At 45.0% G+C, this 21987-nt stretch overlaps 1 protein-coding gene and 1 non-coding gene across 7 annotated transcripts in view; one reads left to right on the top strand and one right to left on the bottom strand.

Moving 5' to 3' along the window:
* BICRAL (BICRA like chromatin remodeling complex associated protein) overlaps window positions 1-21987 on the bottom strand; it is a 105906-nt gene that overhangs the window by 9059 nt on the left and 74860 nt on the right. For 5 of the 6 annotated variants that reach the window (XM_069564480.1, XM_069564478.1, XM_069564479.1 and 2 more), the window contains 5 exons: window positions 20104-21783; window positions 4303-4408; window positions 3369-3466; window positions 1422-1483; window positions 698-843 (listed from right to left, as the gene is read on the bottom strand). In XM_069564480.1, coding sequence (XP_069420581.1) covers window positions 698-843; window positions 1422-1483; window positions 3369-3466; window positions 4303-4408; window positions 20104-21783 — 2092 coding nt within the window. The remainder of the gene's footprint in view (window positions 1-697; window positions 844-1421; window positions 1484-3368; window positions 3467-4302; window positions 4409-20103; window positions 21784-21987) is intronic. The other variant, XM_069564482.1, reaches the window with a different exon arrangement.
* TRNAG-GCC (transfer RNA glycine (anticodon GCC)) lies at window positions 13799-13872 on the top strand. The gene has a single exon. It is a non-coding gene; the product is annotated as a tRNA-Gly (tRNA).

The following is a 21987-nucleotide window of genomic DNA, read 5'->3' as shown; positions in this document are numbered from 1 at the left end:
TGGCCCTCCCAGGGAAGCTCCCAGTGGGCTGATGGCTGCGCTCCCGTTAGAGACCCTGGCCGGAAGGACAAGTCTGGGGGCAGCTGAGGGGCTGATTCAAGCAGTGAAGGGTGCCTGACGGGGTCCAGGCTGGGAACGTGGTGGGAAGGAGAGTAGAACTGGGCAGCGTGGCTGAGACAGGCAGCAGGGCCAGGCATCGGAATGGGCTAAGCTCAAGGTGGGATAAGAGGATGTTACCTCTAAACGTTTCGCCAGTTTCTGGATGTGGGGCAGTGCCTTGGACTGCCTTTGGAATCTCAAAGCTTTTAGAGGGCTACAGCATCTATCTAATTCATAAAGGTGATGCTAACAGCGCAGGGTATGTGTGTACTCAGCCTAAACGCAAGGACTGTGCCTGAATCACTGTGCAGAGCACCTAGCCCAGGGCTGTCCCCCCTGCAGCCAGAGTCCAGACAATGTTCTGCATTCACTGCCCTCAAACTTGCCCATAAAATGTCCAGACATTTGGGTATCCCTTCACAGAATGCAGAGAAAAATAAGTCACAATTCTCAACACGGCCTGGGAAACCAAGCAAACTGGGAAGATGGCAGGTCTGCGGTGAAAAAGAGTACTCCAGTGACCATTTGGAGGCAACGAGCTCAGGTTCTCCCATGAGCCGTGTCCCCAGGAGGCGCTCTGGGGCTCCAGCCTGCTTACCTTTCTTCAGGTCCTCCTCCGTGGGCATGGAGCCCTGGCACACGTGGTAGGACAGCAGCCTCTGCACCGCGTCGCTGAGTGACCGGAACTGATTTTTGTCAGGCGTCACCGCGTGGGCTTGGTCCCTCTGTAACTGCTGGAGAATGCTGTGAGAGAGAAATTGCCGATGGCTGCGTTGAGTCAGGTCAAGAAATCTAATCACAATGGTCATTTGTATGCAAAGACAATGAGACATCCAAGGATGTTATCATCTATAGTATAGTTTTATACTCTGTACATCATGGTGGGTTTAGTTTGGTCTGACCCTGAGTTTAGTCTCAAAGTATGACCCTGGCCTCTAAAGCACCATGTTCCCACCAACCATTCAAGTGCAGGTGCTCACACAGACCCTGGCAAAGCCTCACCACTGGCCAGCTAAGCTTCTGGTTAACATTTCTGTTCTGAACAGAGGGATTTATCTAACCCTGCTTCTCAGAGACCCTGAGGCCAGTCAAAGGGCATGTGGTTGCTAAGAAGACAAAGAACTATTCTTAAAAACAAAAGGGTAAGCAGTAGGCTCAAAATACATTTGATATATATACAGGTGCTAACAAACTATAGGGAAAGGCTTCCAGAGTATACTTTAAAAACATATAGCATCGTGACCTGAGGGCTGTTGTCTATTTGTTGAAGGTTAGAAACCTAGAAAAACATTCAAAATGGGTCATTTCCGAAGGGGACTCACAAAGCTCCTTTAGTCAGCTGTTTGGCAGCAGGCCTCTTCTGTCCTCCTGGATGGCCATCCACCTGAGGACAAAACACACCCCTTCTTAGTCCCTTCTGCAGGAAACATAGCAGAACACAGTTCCACATAAAGGTCACTGTGGCTGCAGCCTTTTCAACTCTCTATCAAGAGCACACTCTAAGAATGTAGAATTTGCCACGTTGGAAAACGAAACAAGGAAGTCCCACAGACCCATGCAGCAAAGCTGCGCTGTGTCAAGATTATAGACAGCTGTGCTACCAGCTCCTTGAAGGGATTCACTTGTACCTTACAGCCTGAATTCCCAGCTCCCTCTACAAACACTTCATTATGTTTTTATTTTTTCCTTTGGCCACCTCGTGACACGTGGAACTTCCCTGACCAGGGATCAAACTCATGCCCCTCTGCAGTAGAAACAGAATCTTAACCGCTGGACAACCAGGGAAGCCCTTAAATGCTCATTATTGTTTTTAGTTTGGCTGCACCAGTTCTTAGTTGTAGCATGTGAGAGCTAATTCCCTGACCAGGGATCGATCCGGGACCCCTGCATTGGAAGCGCACAGAGTCTTAGCCACTGCATGACCGGAGAAGTCCTTTCATTGTGTTTTTGAAAAACAATATTTTAAGTGCCAGCTTCATAACCAGCTGAACATTCATTCAGTAGATAGTCCTCAGCTCATCTTCTCAGTAGTCAGTGAGGGAGCAAGCACATCTGGGCTCTTGTCACATCCAGTCCAGGTGTGTGATCTAGCAGGGCGTTTCTTAGACCACAGTAAGGAACAAATACTCCTTACGTCAGAGCCTGAGAACCGAGCCAGGTCCTTCACTGAGTATTCCAGGCAGGCCCAGACAATCACAAATTTCATTAAGCTGCTGCTGCTGCTAAGTCTCTTCTGTCGTGTCTGACTCTGTGTGACCCCATAGACGGCAGCCCACCAGGCTCCCCCGTCCCCGGGATTCTCCAGGCAAGAACACTGGAGAGGGTTGCCATTTCCTTCTCCAATGCATGAAAGTGAAAAGTGAAAGTGAAGTTGCTCAGTCGTGTCCGACTCTCAGCGACCCCATGGACTGCAGCCCACGAGGCTCCTCCGTCCATGGGATTTTCCAGGCAGAGTACTGGAGTGGGGTGCCATTGCCTTGCTATTAACTGGAAAAACTGATGGAAAAGAAACTAAGGCCTTAGAAAATGGAAGACAAAAAATTTGTTTCTTCCTTTTTAGACCAGTGGATGAGTTAAAAGACCATAGAGTCTGACTACTTCCTACACTCTGACAGGGGGAAGAAATCTCTAGTAAAACTAAGAGGAACAGATCCACTTTTGATAAGATAATGGTCATTATCATTCAACAGTAAACTTCATTTTTGAGTGCCTATTATGTGTTGGCTGCTGGTATATTATTTTGTATTCAAAATCATTTTTATTTTTAAAAGATAAATTTTTGCACTGTTTTATTTAATAAGTACTTAATATTTTCACATGAATACATTTTCCAAGAAAAATCAGAATGGAATTTTTCAGCTAAAATGTAATTAAAAGGCTATAAATTATTTCTTTAAACAAATGTATTAATGTATTACTATTTTATTTTGGGACACATTCTATTTACTTTTGCTCTTGAGGATTAATTTTTTCTTTTTAATTAAACCTTCTGTTTTGGAGTACAGCTGATTAATAATGTTGTGATAGTTTCAGGTGGACAACTGTTGGTATCTTATTGATTCATGAAGAAATCATAGCACTGAAAGTACGTAAGGAATAGATGCATTCATCCTAGAAACACTGATATGACAAGACCTGGCCCTTGGGGAAGGTCTTCAGCGAGCACTTTTGTGGGCATACAGGGCATCAGGGCTGACTGTATAGAAGGGGATGTGACATTTTCTTTCAATCACACTGAACATTAAGAAGCCAGGCAAACTGTCTTCTACCTGCACCGTTGGCTGGCCAGGAGGTGATCCAACGACTTTTTCCTGGGGCTGTGTGGTTCCTAAGGACGCTGGTATAACTTTGCTTCCAGAATCCTGCCCTATTAGAATGAACACATGAGACAACATTCAACAGAAACAGCAAATCAGGCCTGGCAGGTAACCCCTAGAGTCTAATGTACATACATTACTGAACTTGCTGAAATAAATTTATCATGGATGTTGGCTATGAGAAAGGAAAGCAGGAAGTACATTTATCTACCAAAGTGCAAAAAGCAGAGGTAAGGGTTATGAAAGATTATTTACGTAACACATAGAAATAAACACATCCCTGAATGGTAATAAATAAAAGCTGTCAATGCTGCAGTTTCCAATCATCTAAGGTCTACAGAACAGGCCTTGAGCCAGTGATCTGTCAGTACCGCCGAACCTCCAAATACTCACAACTTCAGGAAAGGGAGGCCCAAATGGGACTGGCTATGCGTGTTCATAGTGTCATCTTTTCTGGTACTTACTGAGCAGTGTGGGTGTTCAAAGCTTTAGAAGCAATGGGAGACATGACCCATGATACTTTCTGTCTCAGAGGGGTGAATTCTAAATATACCTAAACCAAGCAACACGAGGATAGCCGCAAAGTCACATGTGCCATATAATACTATTTTCATTTTACTATTTTCAAAATACTAGATTTCACTCTTTCTAAGCAGCACACTTTTTGAACATAGCTTAACAGAGGTGTTTTAATTTCTCATTTTTTATATAAAATGATGGCACAGATGCAGCACGGTATATAATTCAGGTGGAAGGAACACAGAAGGCAGGCAGGATCAGAGCAGAGGTGAAGCGGAGTGGAAGAGATGCAGGATGACGGGTGTGCAGAGAGTGCCCCCTGGGAAGATGGGCACGGACTGAGGCAAGCTCAGGGGGGGCTCCTGACCTGGCAGTGCGGTGCTCAAGAGGCCTGGCATGGGTGCTGGCCTCAGGCCATCTGTGGTCTTGGAAGCAGAAATGGGGGAAGTCTGATTCAAGCTTTTTTTCTGAGCCTGTGAAAAACAAGGCCAAGATGGAAAAATTAAATCCATGATAAAAGCTTTAAAAGATCACTTAAAATGCCAACCAAGCCAGTTAATGAGTCTCCTGCATCTCCTTCAGGTTAGATTACAAAACAATTTTCCCTGTCACATTGGGAGAACTGCAAAGAGTACCCTCAAGCCTCTAGGCACGCTGAGTCTTCTTGACACCATTCAGGGATGCAGAGTGCATTGACACCAGCTGCTTTCTTGCTCCTGGAACTCCTGTATCCATGGTGCTCAGATGCAGAGCTGAGCCTGGAACTCAGTTTCTGCCCCTCAACAGTTTCTAGCTTCAGGAATGCTTTATCACACCTGCAAGGATTATGACCTTGACTATTCCGGGTCTGCAGGAATGCTGAGCACCCAGCCAGGGCCTAAGTGCCAACCCCAAATCTATTGTCAACACTTGCTGTTTGCTGTGTAGATGATCTGAAGGACCTCTCACCCCTGCTGTCTGGGAGATCTTTGGTTCGTGAAATAACAGCCTTAGGTGGCAGGTGGTGGGAAATGTAAATTCAACTGAATATTAGTCTGAGTAAAATATGACTAGAAAAATTAATCTGATGTTTAAACTGTTATATGTTTTTCTATAAATAAGGAAGATGAACTGGGTGATGTTTAAGGGCTAACAAGTTCTAGGTCTAAAAAAATCTGTTATCTCTATAATGCATTAAAAGTGATAAACAGTTTCTGGGCTTCCTTGGTGGCTCAGTGGTAAAGAATCTGCCTGCAATGCAGGAGACACAAGTTCAATCCCTGGGATGGGAAGATCTCCTGGAGGAAGGCATGGCAACCCACTCCAGTTTTCTTGCCTGGAGCATCCCATGGACAGAGGAGCCTGGCAGGCTAAAGTCCACAGGTTCACAAAGAGCGGGACACGACTGAAGCGACTGGGCACACAACGCACGTACAATAAAGGGTGGGTTTCTAAACCACACCCAATTTTTAATCCTTTACGTCATCACTATTTCACAGCGCAGTGTTTCCAGCTTTTCCTTCAGTTTCGTACACCAGCAGATGATTCAGTGCCACCATCTCCATGGCTGATGACCTGTGACTTTGGCCTAAGGAAGTTTCCCACCAACCATTCACATGTGGCCGCTCACAGAACTGGGTAATGCCTGGTCACTAGCCAACAATCCAGTTAACTAGATATGTTAATATTTCTGTTCTAAACAGTGAATTATGCTAAACAATGATCTATTTGGCTCCTTTTTCTAATACAAAAATGAAGAGGGATTTGACATCATCCAAGAGAGACTGGAGGAGGTCATTACAAAGATGGAAATGGTCACCTTGCTCATCTTTCCATTAGCAGGAAAGCTTGGACCTGCATCTCCTAAGTCTACAGGCAATAGTCATATGTTCTTAGTGAGAACACCACAGGGGAGAACCTCCCAGTCTTCAGAGTTTCCCCTGGAACAGAACTCCACACTCTCCTACTGCAGAGAAGCCACAAGGAGGATATCCATGTTGTAGGGAGGACTGCGGCTTTCCTCACAAGTATTTCCAGTAGACAAACACTAAGGGCCCCCTTGACCTAGTGGCTAGGACTCTGGGCTTTCACTGCTGTGGCCCAGGTTCAACCCCCAGTTGGGGAACTGAGTTCCTACAAGCTGCAAGGTGTGGTCAAAAAAGAAAGAAAGAAAGGTACCACTTTGGATAAAAAAAAACAGATAAAAGTTGGGAAAATGTGGTCTGACAGGGCAAGGCTATATTCTAGACGGGACTCTGAAATAACGAGATCAACAGATGAATAGATGAACCAGAAGGAATACATTTTTATGACCAAAGTCCTCATAGCAGTGCTACCAGGACACAACATGTTTGGAATTTCTTTCAATAGGCCTAGTTCACGTGAAACAGAAGAATTTCATCCTTATTTGCTTAAGAGCATACAACTTTGAAAAACCGAATAAGTAAATGGCACTCACTACACAGCCTGATCTCCCAACTTATTCATCAGTCACGACCCTGAATGACTGTTAGCTATTAAACAGACAAATAAAACAAAATCCATGCATACATAAGTAGTAACACTAGGGAATTCTCCAGTAGTTCAGTGGTTAGGACTCCGAGCTTTCACTGCCGAGGGCTCGGGTTTGATCCCTGGTTGGGAACTAATACCCCACAAGACATCCAGCATAGCCACAAAAAAAAAAACTTAAAAAGTACATAAGAAAAGCAAAGAAGAAATCATCATGAAAGTCAGGAGCGGGCTGGGTTACGGAGACACACGGAAGGAGGAGGTGGTCTGTGTGGGTGCTGAGAAGTCCATTTCTTGAGTGGTTACTCGCACAGGTATTTGCTTATAATTATTTGGTAGCTGTACATTTATGTTTTCTTTATTTTCCTAAATGTGTGTGTGTGTTTTCATAATATAGAAGAGTAACAAGAAAAAAAAATACCCTGAACAATCTAATCTAATGTCAAAGCTGCTTTCCAATTGTGATGTTGGAGAAGACTCTTGAGAATCCCTTGGATAGCAAGGAGATGAAACCAGTCAATCCTAAAAGGAAATCAGTCCTGAATACTCATTGGAAGGATTGATGCTGAAGCTGAAGCTCCAATATCTTGGCCACATGATGCGAACAGCCAACTCACTGGAAAAGACCCTGATGCTGGGAAAAGAATGAAGACAAAAGGAGAAGAGGGTGACAGAGGATGAGATGGTTGGATGGCATCATCGACCCAATGGACATGAACTTGGGCAAACTCTGGGAGATAGTGAAGAACAGGGAGGCCTGGTGTGTTGCAGTCCATGGGGTCGCAAAGAGTGGGGCATGACTTAGTGACCAAACGACAGTAACAGCAAAGGGCATAAATTGCCACTGTGTCTGAAAGCAAGGCTTCTACCCGCAGGGTACCTCTCATTTGAGCAGGTTCTGGTATGAGTGTTTCACAGGCCTCTTGCCCACCTGAGTCGGGGCTCAACACTGGCATCAGCGCATTTTCATCCTCCAGCTGCTGCCGGTGCCCCTCACTGTGTGCCTCCGCTGGGGACTGGAATGATCTCCCCAGCTGGTCCATGGGGTAACGTGGAGGTTGGGTGGGCCAGGGTGATGGCAGAATAGCAATCCACTGGGAATGTGGGTTATACCTCCATTCACCAGGTCTGTATGTTTGGAAAGCTCTGCTGCCCGACAGGCCCGCTCTGTTTCCAGATGTCACTGGTTGCTTCCAGTCCCCTGATTTTCAGGGCAGGACTTTTGTCTGGTGCACTACTGAATCCCCAGCACCAGAAGAGGGCCTGACACCACAGCGAGCACAGGGTGAACCGCTATTAGATGAAAATGAGTGAGTGAATTCCACAGAAGCCTAAGTTATAGGGGTCCCTGCTTCCTCCTAGTCCAAAGCTCTCCCTAGCAGCCAACAACTTTCTGCCATTCCCCCCCACCTCCCCAAGTTTAGGTTGCCCCCAACTGACAGTCTTTTCCAGAAATAAAATTGATCATTCTGGTCTTTTTCTCCTGAGCTCTAAGGAGATACCTTCCTCTTGAAATATATTTTCTTTACAATAGAGAAGCTACTGAAGGCTATCTTCTTGCGAACTTGGCTCCAAGAACTCTGCTCACATCAGTGTATGATTTTAACTCTTTAGATCCTGCATTATCTTGATACCATGTGAATACAGAGAAATCCCCCAATGAATCAGAGTACAGAATCTATCCGCCCCCAGCTCTGTGGTACCCTTTGTAAGAGCCCACAACAAACTAGCAAGATGATAGCATCAGGCATCTGCTGAATGAGGGAGGGCACTGGGAATCTTCCCAGCCCACGCCCTCCTCTGGGAATTGCCCCCTGCCACAGAAATGGGTGAAGCCAGGGTGGTGGGCATACACAGGGCTCGAGGATGTGCAGAGCTAGAATCCAGGGCAGGGGCACCTCTTCTTCCCGTGGAAACTGCCAACCCTGCCAGGGAGCAGCTTCTCCCTCCTAGGGGTGCCTTTCTTTATTTCGGCTCAGGGCGCACTTTTTCCTAATTTGAACAAAGGCTCTGTACAGAGCAGCAGAGGCCCCATGTGGCTGCTTCCTCAGGTCACCCACGACTGGCTCCTCGGGTCAAGGCTGACTGAACCACGGTGGGCCAATCAGATGCTCCTTGGAACTGAGAATGGGGGGAGCGGGTGGGCACCTAACAGCAGCAGTTCTCAAGTGCAGGTTTATACCCTAATTGTGATCACCTGGGGGAGCTTCTGAAAGACAAAGTTTTGGGTTTCCATCCACAAAGATGGGTTCAGAAATCCAATGTGGCGTTCAGGAATCCTTTATTAAAAAAAGCTCTCCAGTGGATTCTGATGTATTCTGAAGGTGGGGAAACCACTGCACTTGCTAGTCTCTGGTTTTCTTTTTTCTCTTTTCCCAGTCCCTGTTAAATGGTTGGCAAATATTGTGACGTTGGCCTGGGCTGGCCACTTGGGGCCAGAAGAGGGAGAGGGGACTGTGAAGGAGAGAGGTAGGCACATGTCATCTTGGAGAGGCCAAGGGAACAGCAGAGAGCCTGGTTCTGACCCTTATAAAGGAGTTGCACTCCATGAGATGTTCTTCTTTTTTGCTAAACAAGTTAGAGTGAGTTTCTGATAGTTGCAACCCAAAGTACCTTGACTAAGACATTTGGGCGTTCACTGTATACACCATACCACGGTAATCAAAGAGGGAGGCTGAAGGATACCGCTACAGGCCTTGTCTTCTGAACATTCACCAGCCAGAGAACACCCAGGTGGGCCCAAACCCAGCCCATCAGTGCACCACAGTTATGGTGGCCAATCTCAGGCCCTCAGGCCTGACCAGTAACCCTTTCTTTCTCTGGCTAGCTCCCTGCTCATTTTCCACTCAAGGCTAGTTCATTGTCTTCAAACCTGTAAGCCAGGTGAGAATTCATTCCACCTTTTACTATCAAAGATATGACCTCACCTGATCCCTAGTCATCCCTTTCCCCCTTCCCTGTTACAGTGGCAGAAGCATCTCTCCTTTTTTTTCTACAAAGAATCCCACTGATGCCCTGGAATTCATGTCCTTCTCCTTTCCAAGGCTTTGGAAAAAAGGTCAAGGCTTTCCCGTATCTTATACAAATCACCCACTGGACTCCACACATCTGTGGAGCTACTGCGGGGTCAGTTACTGTCATTTTTCTGGAAGTTGTCCATGCTCATCACCACACTCCTCATCTCCCCTCATCTATAATCTGGCTTCTGCACGTATCACTCCATGGAAACAAATGTTACCAAGGTCAACAACTGCCTCCCTGTTGCTAAATATGTCAGAAACAGTCCCATCCTGACTTCCACCAGCCCCTCAGTGACACTCAACTCTATGGGCCCCAGCTATCCCTGCCTGCCTCATTTTCCTTTCTTAGCTTCCAAACTGCCAAGACCTTTCGGTTTTTTGGAACATCCTGAGTCTCACTGTGGACTTGTCTTTCTGCGTCCACCCCAAGTGCTGAAGTGTGTTAGGGTTCTCTTGCGGCCACTCTTCCTCTCTGCTGACACGCTCTTCCTGACGCATTTCCTCCCCTCCGGCTGCTTCCATCGTGATATACACGCAAGGCAGCCCCACTTCAGCTGGCATCTCACCCTCTGCTTCAGCATGCGGAGCCGTCTCCCATACAACTCCGCTGTCACCCAAGTACCCCACTCTTGACGAACATCCTACACTAAACTCAGAACTTCCCTTCAGACCACGATGGCTTCCCCTGTTCTCTATTTCAGTGAACCTGGCTGTCAGTCAGGAATCTCAGTTCAGTTCAGTTCAGTTGCTCAGTGTGTCCAACTCTTTGTGACCCCATGGACTGCAGCATGCCAGGCTTCCCTGTCCATCTCCCAGAGCTTTCTCAAACTCATGTCCATCAAGTCAGTGATGCCATCCAACCATCTCACCCTCTGTTGTTCCCTTCTCCCACCTTCGGTTTTTCCCAGCATCAGGGTCTTTTAAAATGAGTCAGTTCTTCACATCAGGTGGCTAAAGTATTGGAGTTTCAGCATCAGTCCTTTCAATGAATATTCAGGCCTGGTTTCCTTTAGGATGGACTGGTTGGATCTCCTTGCTGTCCAAGGGACTCTCAAGAGTCTTCTCCAACACAACAGTTCAAAAGCATCAATTCTTCGGCCCTCAGCTTTCTTTACAGTCCAACTCTCACATCCATACATAACTACTGGAAAAACCATAGCTTTGACAAAATGGACCTTTGTTGGCAAAGTAATGTCTCTGCTTTTTAATATGTTGTCTAGGTTGGTCATATAGCTTTTCTTCCAAAGAGCAAGCATCTTTTAATTTCATGGCTGCAGTCACCATCTACAGTGATTTTGGAGCCCCTCAAAATAAAGTCTCTCACTGTTTCCATGGTTTCCCCATCTATTTGCCATGAAGTGATGGGACCAGATGCCATGGTCTTAGTTTTCTGCATGTTGAGTTTTAAGTCAACTTTTTGGCTTAAAAAAGTCAGGAATCTGTGCCACCCTTATTCTGCCACTCCAGCCAATCAATCAGAAATTATATCTAACCTGCCTCAAATCCATTTCACTTCTCGCCCTTCCTACAGCCACCCAGGCGGAGTCGGTTTTCACTATGTCAGGCTTAGGTTATGACACCCTGATGGCTCCGTGGCGCAGCATCAAGGTCCTGTAGGATTTAGTGTCCGCTTACCTTTCCCACCTAAATCTTCATGCCTCACTTGAACCTGTCCTCCTTCCCCTGCAGAACCACATTCTCTTCCCTGCCCAAGGCCTTGCACTTGCTGATCCTACTGCCTGAACATTCTTGACTCAGACCCCTTCTTGCTGGATGACTTCCTTCTCCCTTAGGAGGGCTCAGTCAGAAACCACTATTTCATGTAAACCTGCCCCATCTGGGTGAGAGGCTCCTTTCTGGAGCCTGGAGCTCTGGGCTGCTCCCACCGGAGCACTGAGAATACTGGTCAGCTTGTCCGCTGCCTTCTGCCCTGCAACAGCCTGTCGTATGGCCCAGGGCTGGCCACGCAGGTGCTGGTACACTGCTGAACGAATGAATCAATGAAGTAAACAGTACAGCGAGTGGTTATGTACCTGGTGGGCAGTATAAACAAAAAGTGCAGAGAAGAGATCAATGGATGGTGTGAGAAAGGCTTCACTCTTTCAGAAGTCTGGATGCCCTGATGGAGGGAAAGCCGTCAGGCAAGACAGGAAAGGACATTCAGTGGATACCCATCAGCAGAGGCTTGGGGCTCACAGTGAGTCTGGCCTGTTTGGGAAACCATGAGGGGTCATGCCTGGCTAACCTGAAGAGTTCAGCTTGAGTTCAGCTTAAGGGCTAGGGTGGGGTTTTGTACTTTTTTCCTGTGCAATGAGAAGCTCCCAGATGATGTAGGTTAGGTCATCGAACAAATGTTTTGGCAAGATGAATAAACCAGACTTTGGGAAGAGGCTGAAGGCAGATTAATCACTCAGGCAATGGTGATAGCCACCTAATGACAATACGGATGGGCCTTGGGAACCATCTACTCATTGGCCCTTCTTCCTGTTTGCACTTTAGAATCACTTGAGGAGCTTTTGGAAAATGCTAATGCCTAGAGCCTTTAATCCAAACCATTTAAGTCAGAATTTATGGGGGTATCTATATTTTTACAAAGCTCCCCAGATGATTCTATGGCTTGGCTAGGGTTTCCTCATTTTCAAGAGAAAACAAGGGCTCAGAATTTAAGATATGAACTTGGATCACAAAACCAGTCACTGGCAGAAGATGACCTGCAAGTGAGCTCTGATTGCTATTCCAACTCTCGTTTTACCCATTATACTGCTGTCCCTCTTAAAGTCTAGCCCCAAGTATGGATGCAGAAAGCAGAGCAATGGGAGGCAGTGCGGTAAGACAGCTAGCAGGTGAAGTCTGCCTTTATAGCAATTCGCCCATGCTCTGAACCTCCAAGTCCTTGACTGCAAAATGGGAACAATAATGCTACCTGTGGCCCCAAGGTATGTACCAGTTGTTAATAATATTATTACTTTCATTGTTACTGGGAAGAATGGATATGAGACATTCAAAGAAGAATTTGTAGGATTTAATAACCTATTAAAAGTATAGAAGGAAAAGAAAAAAGCAAGAACACCTAGATTATGAAGTCTGAGTGTCTGAGCATTCAGTGGTTCCATGGTAAGGTAGGCAGGCTGAGCTGGATGCGGAAGGAGTTAGGGAGGGGCAGGGATGGCTGGAGACTTCAGTGGTGACCACTCCAGAAATCTCTCACACAAAGTTCTCAGGGAATTTTATAGTTAGTTAGTAGGGGCTTCCCTGGTGGCTCAGAGGTTAAAGGGTCTGCCTGCAATGTGGGAGACCTGGGTTTGATCCCTGGGTTAGGAAGATCCCCTGGAGAAGGAAATGGCAGCCCACTCCAGTATTCTTGCCTGGATCTAAAGAGAGTTGGACTTACTTTGTTTAGGCTAAACTCTTGCAAACTGCTTCAATCAGTGATTTGTAAAATATTAATCCATCCATGAGAATCCCAGGGACGGGGGAGCCTGGTGGGCTGCCGTCTATGGGGTCGCACAGAGTCGGACATGACTGAAGCAACTTAGCAGCAGCAGCAGCAGCAGCAGCATTCATGAGAAAGCCTAAGTCCTGTAAATGACTCTTTGCAGGAAGAGATTTAAATTCACAGAGAATGACTTAGAGAAATGACTGATTCTAGGTGTGAGGCAAGGAAATCATAGACATGCCTATAACGTCTTGTCCCATAGAGTGCCCAAAGGAGGTGGGGAGGTGAAAAAAGCACAGAACCCATCTTAAGCAGCCCTCGCCTCCACTGACCAAACTGGGGAGGATTTAAGCATCAAAAGAACAAGGAAAGCAATAGATTGCAACACTAACTATGAAAGAAAATACACGATATTTAGAGAAATACACTAAAAAATTAGAGATGAACTTCTGTGTCTCGATTAGCTTCAGAATAACACTGGGCAGGGAAGCCTGAGTCAGGTATGGATAACACAGAAGCAACCATGAGTGGGTCAGCCCTGAAGCCGACTGAGCATGAGGGTTCAATACACTATCTTGTCTACTTTTGTTCATGTTTGAAGTTCCTCATAGGGACTCCCCTGGTGGCCCAGTGGTTAAGAATCCACCTTGCAATGCAGAGGACATGGGTTCAAATCCTGGTTGGGAAACTAAGATCCCATATGCCGTGAAGCAACTAAGCCCACGGGCCACAACTACTGACCCTGTACACCACAACTGAGTCGGTGCCTGGCAACGATAGACCCCACACGATGCAATAAAGATCCTGCATGCTGCAATGAAGACCTGATGCAGCCAAAGTAAACAAGTAAATAAATAAAATTCCCCATAATAAGTAGTTTTAAAATGAATGAAAAAACAAACTACAATGTCAGGACTTCCCTGGTGGTCCAGTGGCTAAGACTCCACACTGCCAATGTAGGGGGGCCTGGGTTCAATCCCTGGTCAGGGAACTAGGTCCCACATGCTGCAACTAAGACCTGGCATAGCCAATTAAATAAAATAAAAAGAAAAAAAACAACTATGATTTCATAGTGTCATACACACACATACACATATATACCAGAGAAGGCAATGGCACCCCACTCCAGTACTCTTGCCTGGAAAATCCCATGGACGGAGGAGCCTGGTAGGCTGCAGTCCATGGGGTCGCTAGGAGTTGGACACAACTGAGCCACTTCACTTTCACTTTTCACTTTCATGCACTGGAGAAGGAAATGGCAACCCACTCCAGTGTTCTCGCCTGGAGAATCCCAGGGACGGGGGAGCCTCTATGCCGTCTATGGGGTTGCACAGAGTCGGACACGACTGAAGTGACTTAGCAGCAGCAGCAGCAGCATGCATGTATATACAATGTGAGAAGAAGAAAAGCTCTCTTTTTTGGAAAAATCTCAATCACTAACAGTAGCTAGGATAATTAGAAAATCATTTTACAATCACTAATGTATTATATATCAGTGAAGTCAATGGTGAAAGGCTGAGAAACAAGAGGGTCACATAGTCCCAAAACACCGTCCCAGAGATTATGTCTTCCTTGTACTGGAATAAGATACTTTTGAATATCTCGAGGAGAAACCTGGCCAGGGGGGCCACGGGAACCAAGTGATCACCCATAAAAGGACAAACAAACATTATATGCCAGCCACTTGGCCAGACTCCAACCACGAGGAAACAATCAGTCAATGCGCTGAGGGCCCCCCTTGAAACAACTGATCCAGGCTGCTACAGCCTAAAGAGACGGAACAGTAAGTGATCAGTGCTCTCCAGAGTGAGGCATTGCTATGAAGGGTGTTACTGGCTCAACAGGAAGAAATCTGATGATGTTATTACACAAATGTAAAATTTCCTGGGCATGATAGTGATACTGGGGTTGTGTTGAAGAGAGTCTTTGTTTTGGGGAGATACTTGCTAAAGAATTTAGTGGTCACGTCTCATGCCATTTTGCAACTTACTTTCAAATAGTTCAGAGGAAAGTGTGTGTGTGTGTGTGTGTGTGTGTGTGTGTGTGTGTGTCTGTGTCTGTGTTTGGAGAGAGAACCGGAGACATCCAGACACAAACAGAACAAATGCTGCCAAACACAAACAAGTAGCGAATCTCGCTGCAGAGGTCCACTGTACTCTCCCAACTTTTCTGCGGTTCTGAAAGTTTTCATAAAAGAAAAGGTGAGGCGGGGACTTAGGTTCACTCTTTAAGAAGCTGGTTAAACTAGAGGCAACTGGGTGGCTGGCGATAGGAGGAAGGAAATTTTTCACTGTAGTACACAACTTTCTGTATCTTTTGAATTTTGAACCAAATAAGTGTATTATCGATGGCAAAAATAAATACAGTTTATATTTAAAACTCATTTAATATTAACGCTTTATGGTATCAAAACTTGCTAAATGAAATTTCCCCAAGTAAATAAACATTGAAGGCCCTTGATAATGGTATCTTTGTTCCTTACAATGTTCTATAAGGTAATTTATACAGAAATTATAAAGTAAAAAGAGTCACTCTGCTTCTGGATTTCCTGGGAGTGTAAATGTTAGACGGCACCTCAACACTACTTTTCCAGCTTGTGTAGCCTCTGAGGTTATGTCCTCCTTATTGCAAAATACCTGATATTTTAATTGTTCTGGAAAACCTAGAGCAGAACACATGGGGTATAATGCAAGATTTAGTTCCCAATGTTCTTTGAGATTAAGTCACAAAAAATTACTTTGGAGCTGCCGGAATATGCTTCTTGTTACCTTTGGATAATTGAAACTTTGGGGAGTTAGAGAGAGAGATTTTTTTCCCCCCTTCATTGAAGCATTATTGAAAAAAATGAAAAAGAAAGGAAATGACCATGCTGTGGCTGATTATGTATAATTAATTATAATAAACATGACGTAGACCAATATATACAGATATCATGAGATCCTCAAATTATCTAATTAAGTAAAAATGGGTATGGAAATGGGTACGGTGTGTTGCAGAGTTAAGTGTATATGTGACGTGTGCTGAATATGCAAAGGATGTCTGGGGGAAGAGAAAGAGAAAGAACTCAGAGACACTGGTGGCCTCTGGTAGGGAAACCTGGAAGGGGAGGGCTTACTCTTCATTCTAAGCTATTTTGGAACTGTTTCTAATTTTTACCAATGGGAAGTTTTACTCTTTTAAAAAATGCATCGATATGTTGATAAATGTTTTCTAGGTATCACCTCCTCTACCATGGGTAAATTTTTTAAATTAGAAGAAAACAGAGTATCTGTAATTCCACCACCCAAGGAACTGCTGTTGATGGAGTAGTACATTTCCTTTTAATCAAGTTTCTGAGTGTTTGGTAAGCAAGAGGGTTTTCTATTTTCTAGTTCACCATATTGTCTTTCATCATTTTTCTAAAAGAGATAGCAAATTGCTTATTAACTATTTTACAGTTAAATGTATATTTTAAATATTTCATGTTTAAATGTGCACTTAAAATGAATTTATAAGTGAAATTCACTCAGTTGTGTTTGACTCTTTGCAACCCCGTGGACTATATAGTCCATGGAATTCTCCAGTCCAGAATACAGGTGTGGGTAGCCTTTCCCTTCTCCAGGGATCTTCCCAACCCAGGGATCAAACCCAGGTCTCCTGCATTGCAGGCAGACACTTTACCCTCTGAAACACCAGGGAAGCCCATGAATTAGTGATTCTAAAACTATTTTCTATGTATTCTAGGACTGGGCAAATAAGCAAATATATTATGTGGCAGGCTTCTTCACTATTAGAAAAGGGAGTGATAAACATGGAAAAGGAGACTTGAATAACGAATCTGGTGGTCCTGGATTAGAACTGAAGTATCAGTATGAACTCACTGTTTTTAACATAGATATATAGATAACAGACAGCTACAGATGTTGTGAATGTGTACACATATGTAAGTCCCAGTTGTGATAACGTCAGTAGCAATGAATATGTAGTGCTCAGATCTTGGCTTCTAAGTACTGTTCTCCACTAGAAAGAGCAAGGCCCCTAAAATGGCGGAATTCCAGGGCAGGGGCAGGAAAGTGAAAGATGAACATGGAACATCATGGTTTCCCAGAAATTAAAAGGCAGTGCTCCAAGCACAGTGGAAACATGTCAGAGGGACCAGCAGCCAATTTGGAGGGGCGCTCAGTGGCCATCAAATCAACTTGAGTGGAACTTCCCCGGCGGTCCAGTAGTTATGACTCTGCGCTGCCAAAGCAGGGGATGTGGATTTAACCCCTCATCAGGGAACTAAGATCCCACATGCCATGCACCCAAAAAATTAAATAAACATATAAATCCCAACAAACCTAAGCATCAAAGTGAAATTTTTAATAAAAGAGCATATGATCTCGTTTCATGTTAAAAAATAATTTTAAAAAATCAATTTGAGCATCAAAATAAATGATTGCAACAATTTTTAACCCATTAAATAAGATAAGAATCTATGAGCCTATACTGATACAAGTAAAAGGGAGAAACAGGAAAGCTCTTCCTTAGAGCAGAATGCTAACAATTAAGGTAGAATCAACTTGATGGAATTAGAAAGTCTCTATGTGGTGACCATCACAGTAACAGCTGACTGACTAATAACTGATTCAGTTGGGAATTTTCAATGAAAGCTTAAACTAGTTTGTTCAAGTTTGGCAAGAAACGATATCTACATGATCTCAATGTAGCTCCCCAAAGAAGCTTGTTAATGACACATCAGAGATCACATGAAGCAGACCCCACCTTAAGCAAGTGCTCAGAGTTAGCATCACCAGGAGTGGGACAAGTCCACCTCACGAGGACACACGCACCACTTCTGTGCCAATCCTCTCAAAAAGGTGTTGTTGTTTAGTTGTTGAGTCTGACTCTTTGACACCCCATATGCTATAACCCACTAGCCTCCTCTGTCCATAGGATTTCCCAGGCAAGTGTACCAGAGCGGGTTGCTGTTTCCTTCTCCAGGGGATCTTCCTGAACCAGGGATCAAACCCACATCCACTGCATTGGCAGGCAGATTCTTTACTGCTAAGCCACCAGGGAAGGCCACCAAAAATGTATAACCTGAATTTCATCAAGAGGAAACATTAGAGAAACTCTAATTGAGGAACACTCAATAACATAACTGATTTGTACTCTTCAAAAAGTCAAGGTCATAAAAGATGAAGAAACTGTTTCAGATTTAAAGACATGACAATAGAACTAGGCAGTGATCCTAGGTTGGATCCTGGACCATAAAACCAAAACAAAACATATTTTATTCTCTCTTGCCGGAAGGGACATTATTAGGAAAATGAACTACACAGAATAAAGTCTATAGATTTAATAGTAATATTGTAATAATGCTGACTTCTTGGTTTTGATAACAGTACTGTGGTTATGTAGTGGAATGCCCCTGACTTCAAGAAATAAACCTGTTAAGACTGAAGTATGTAGGGGTCAAGAGGCATCATTGCCTGCAATTTACTCTTCAAAACTATATGTGTGTGTTTGTGTATGTGTGTGTGAAACAGAGAGAGAGAAAGAAGAATAAAACAAATGGGGTAAAAAGTTAACATTTGGAGAATCTTGCTGAAGGGTACACAAAAATTCTTTACACTCTTCTTACAACTCTAGTTTTTCTATAAGTCTGACATTATTTCAAAACATACAGAGGGACTTCCCTGGTGGTTCAGTGGCTAATATTCCTCGCTCCCAATGCAGGGGAGCTAGATCCCACATGTCACAACTAATATCGAAGATCTGGCATGCCACAATTAAGACGTGGGACAGCCAAATAAATGTAAACAAAATTTAACAAACAAAACAAACAAACAAACAGTTTTGATACCAAAAGTGTACACTGAACATCCTTAATCATAAATAATCTTTGTTTCCTTAGGATTAATGGAGTTACTAAGTCAAAGGTACACAGTTTAAAAAATATTGACCTACGTGGTAGAGAGGAGGTTCTGAGTTCTTCTAAATGCGAAGGAGAAAGGCAGGGAAAATGGAGGAGTTGAGGGGGTATACCACAGCGGGCAGGTGGGGTATGGAACTGGGGCTACAAAACATTCTCAGAATGTGTGAGAGCCAGAAGCCATAGGAGTTCAAGGACTGGCAGATGGGCTGAGGAACCACCGCTGACAAGTGTTTGAAAGGCTTCTCAGGAACACCACCTTCACATGGTGTGACTGACTGCCTGGTCATTCACCTGCACACCAGCCTGGTAAGAACAGGCTCAGGTACTTGGTCCATCCAGTGCCCGGATCCTTCCCTCTTGTATGCATCCCTCTGTGCAGGCCAGTTACCCACTGCTGAGTCTCAGTAGGTCCCTGAGCCTTTCCAGTTGGCACCCAAGAAACAGCCACGACTTCTCTCCCCAGTCCATAGTCATAGGACCTAGTGGCTTCTATATGATGCAAGTGAGAGTGAAGCCAAAGTGTCAGTCACTCACTCGTGTCTGACTCTTTGCAACCCCATGGACTGTGACCTGACAGGCTCCTCTGCCCATAGAATTCTCCAGGCAAGAATACTGGAGTGGGTTGCCATTCCCTTCTCCAGCAGATCTTCCCAACCCAGGGATTGACCCTGGGCCTCCCACACTGCAGGAAGATTCTTTACTGTCTGATCCACCAGGGAAATCCCTTGATGTAAGTAAATAATCTGAAATAATCTTTCCTTTTAAATGCCTATAACACATTCCATCATGTATATGTATTAATACTGGCTCTTTGATCACCTGGAGGAGGAAAATGACAACCCACTCCAGTATTCTGGCCTGAAAAATCCCATGGACAGAGGAGGCTGGCCGGCTAACAGTCCGGGTTGCAAAGAGTTGGACACGATGAGCTAAGCACACACTAAGTATTTGCCATTTGCCAGGGACCATGCTAAGCGCTTTATACAGATTATCTCATTTAACTTTCTCAATAACTATGTGGGATGGTAGTATTATTAATATAAAGTCTATTATACAGATGGAAAAACTTAAGTCTAGAGAGGTTAGTTAAGGTGAGACTTGTTCCCATGGAGTCAAATCCATGAAGTCTCCACCCTAAACCACAAGGCTATGTGGGATAGAACATTTTAACTAAGAAGAAAAAAGGCAATCAATCATAAGTTGAACATCTTAACATAATAAATTGGGACCCTAGGATGAAAACTATATTCTTTACAAATACATATTCCATTCTTCCCTTCTGCAATCACCCAAGCATTTGTTTGATGAAGGGGACATTACCTGACAGAAGAGCTGCTGCTGGCTTCCTACTCCAGGTGTGTTACTGAAGGCGCTGGTAGACTTGGAGGAAGGAACTGGAAGACGATGGGACACACTGACCGGTCCTGGAGTCCTGTTTGGCTGGGTCAGCTGATCTCCTGTAAAGTTTGATCCTGATGCACCAGACTGAACCGCAGACCCAAGACTAGGATGGGCAGTGCTGGATGAACTGACGACAGGGAACCGACTAGGTCCTGCCATGCTTGTCACTGAGGGCATGGTGGTGAAGCCAGGTCTTCCTTGGGAGACGCTGCTCTGCCCAGGGGACAGGTGCAAGACGGTGGGTGATGCCTGCTGCAAAGGCACCTGTCCACTGACGATCTGAGGAGAGGCGTGGTTGACAATCACTGGGCTTCCGGAGGCGGCAAATGTCTGCCCAGACACTAACTGGACGGCGGCATTCTGGTTGTTCAGCATCTGTCCAGAATATGGTTGGTTGGTCCTGAGCATGTTGGAAGAGTTTCTGTTCAACATGACATGCTCTGAGGCCACCTGGCCAGAAATGAGCTGAGAGGGCTGAGTCTGAAGAAGCTGCCCATTGATGGTCTGGACGTGGTGTACCGAGTTGGAATTGACAGAAAGGCTCGTAGGTATGAGGAACTGACTCTGGGGTGTGTGAGGCTGGCCCATAGGAGAATGAATAACGATACTGCCCCCGGCACTGCTCACGGCCTGCGAGGTGACGGGCTTCCTTGTGTTCTGTTGGTTTACGATGTTCACGGACATGTGCGGACCAACCACTGAGCCCTGGGGTGAGCTTGCAGAGGCGAACGAGATCCCTTGCTGAACATGGTGCTGTTGTATTCCTAAGTTGTTCACATTGTATGTGTTTTGCTGACCCATCTGGATAGGCTTTGGCTGGATATTAACCGGGACTTTATTCGAATTTGGTGCAAGACCCCTTTGTATGATGATGTTATGCACAGGTAAAGATGTTTGGAAATTTGTGCTGTTAAACGGAACAGTAACAGGCTGTGCTACTGGGCTGGAACTGGAGTTCCCAAACAAGGAGTTGCCATTAGGAGTCTGTCTGTGAACAAGAAGCCCTCCACTCACATTTGAGGGGGCTTGCTGCCCACCACCCTTTAGTATAATTTGTGATCCATCTAGGTTATTAATAGTCATCATGGAAGGTTGATTACCAAATGACCCAATTAACTGTATTTGTCCAGAACCACTAATCTGGCTGCTATTAGACAAATGCTGGCTGGGCACACTGATCCCCACGTGGTGCATGAAGCCATGGTGCACGCCCACCGTATTGCTTGCCAACGACGTGCCAACAGGCACAGGAGTCACCCCTATAGGCTGCAGCGTCTGACCTGAGTAATTAGGAACATTAGAAGCCTGAGTAAATGATGCTGATGAAGAGGGATGAAGCTGAGCTTGTGCAAACTGTTGGCTTGAACCTATACTGGCGTCCAGATATGCCTCTTCTGCCAATGTCTGTTCAGTGATATTGGCCTCCTGCAAGGATTTCTGAAGAATGTCGAAAGGTTGGTCCTCACTGAGATCGGGAAGAGGAGAAGACTCAAGTTCATCTTCGAGAAACTGAAGGCTACTTGAAAGTGGCAGTCCATCACTGGGCCCTTCTCCAAGCTGGCTGCTTACAGCTTTGAGGGCTGACTTAGGATCAGCATTCTAAAAAAATAAGCGGGAGGTTACACGGCGTATCTCACCTCTGAAAGAGATTCTTAGAACAAAAAACGAATCTCACTTTTGAATATGAATAAAGCATAACAGTCTGCTTTTTAGACTCAACTCTCCAAACTGCTCATCTTATTCTGACACTTGATTTCCTTAGTAATGATGTTTAAGATTTTTTTTTTTTTTGCTAAGTATAAG

This window comes from Ovis canadensis, chromosome 20, assembly GCF_042477335.2.
Source record: "Ovis canadensis isolate MfBH-ARS-UI-01 breed Bighorn chromosome 20, ARS-UI_OviCan_v2, whole genome shotgun sequence".
NCBI classification, from domain to species: Eukaryota; Metazoa; Chordata; class Mammalia; order Artiodactyla; family Bovidae; genus Ovis; species Ovis canadensis.
This window is presented reverse-complemented; position numbering and strand designations above follow the sequence as displayed.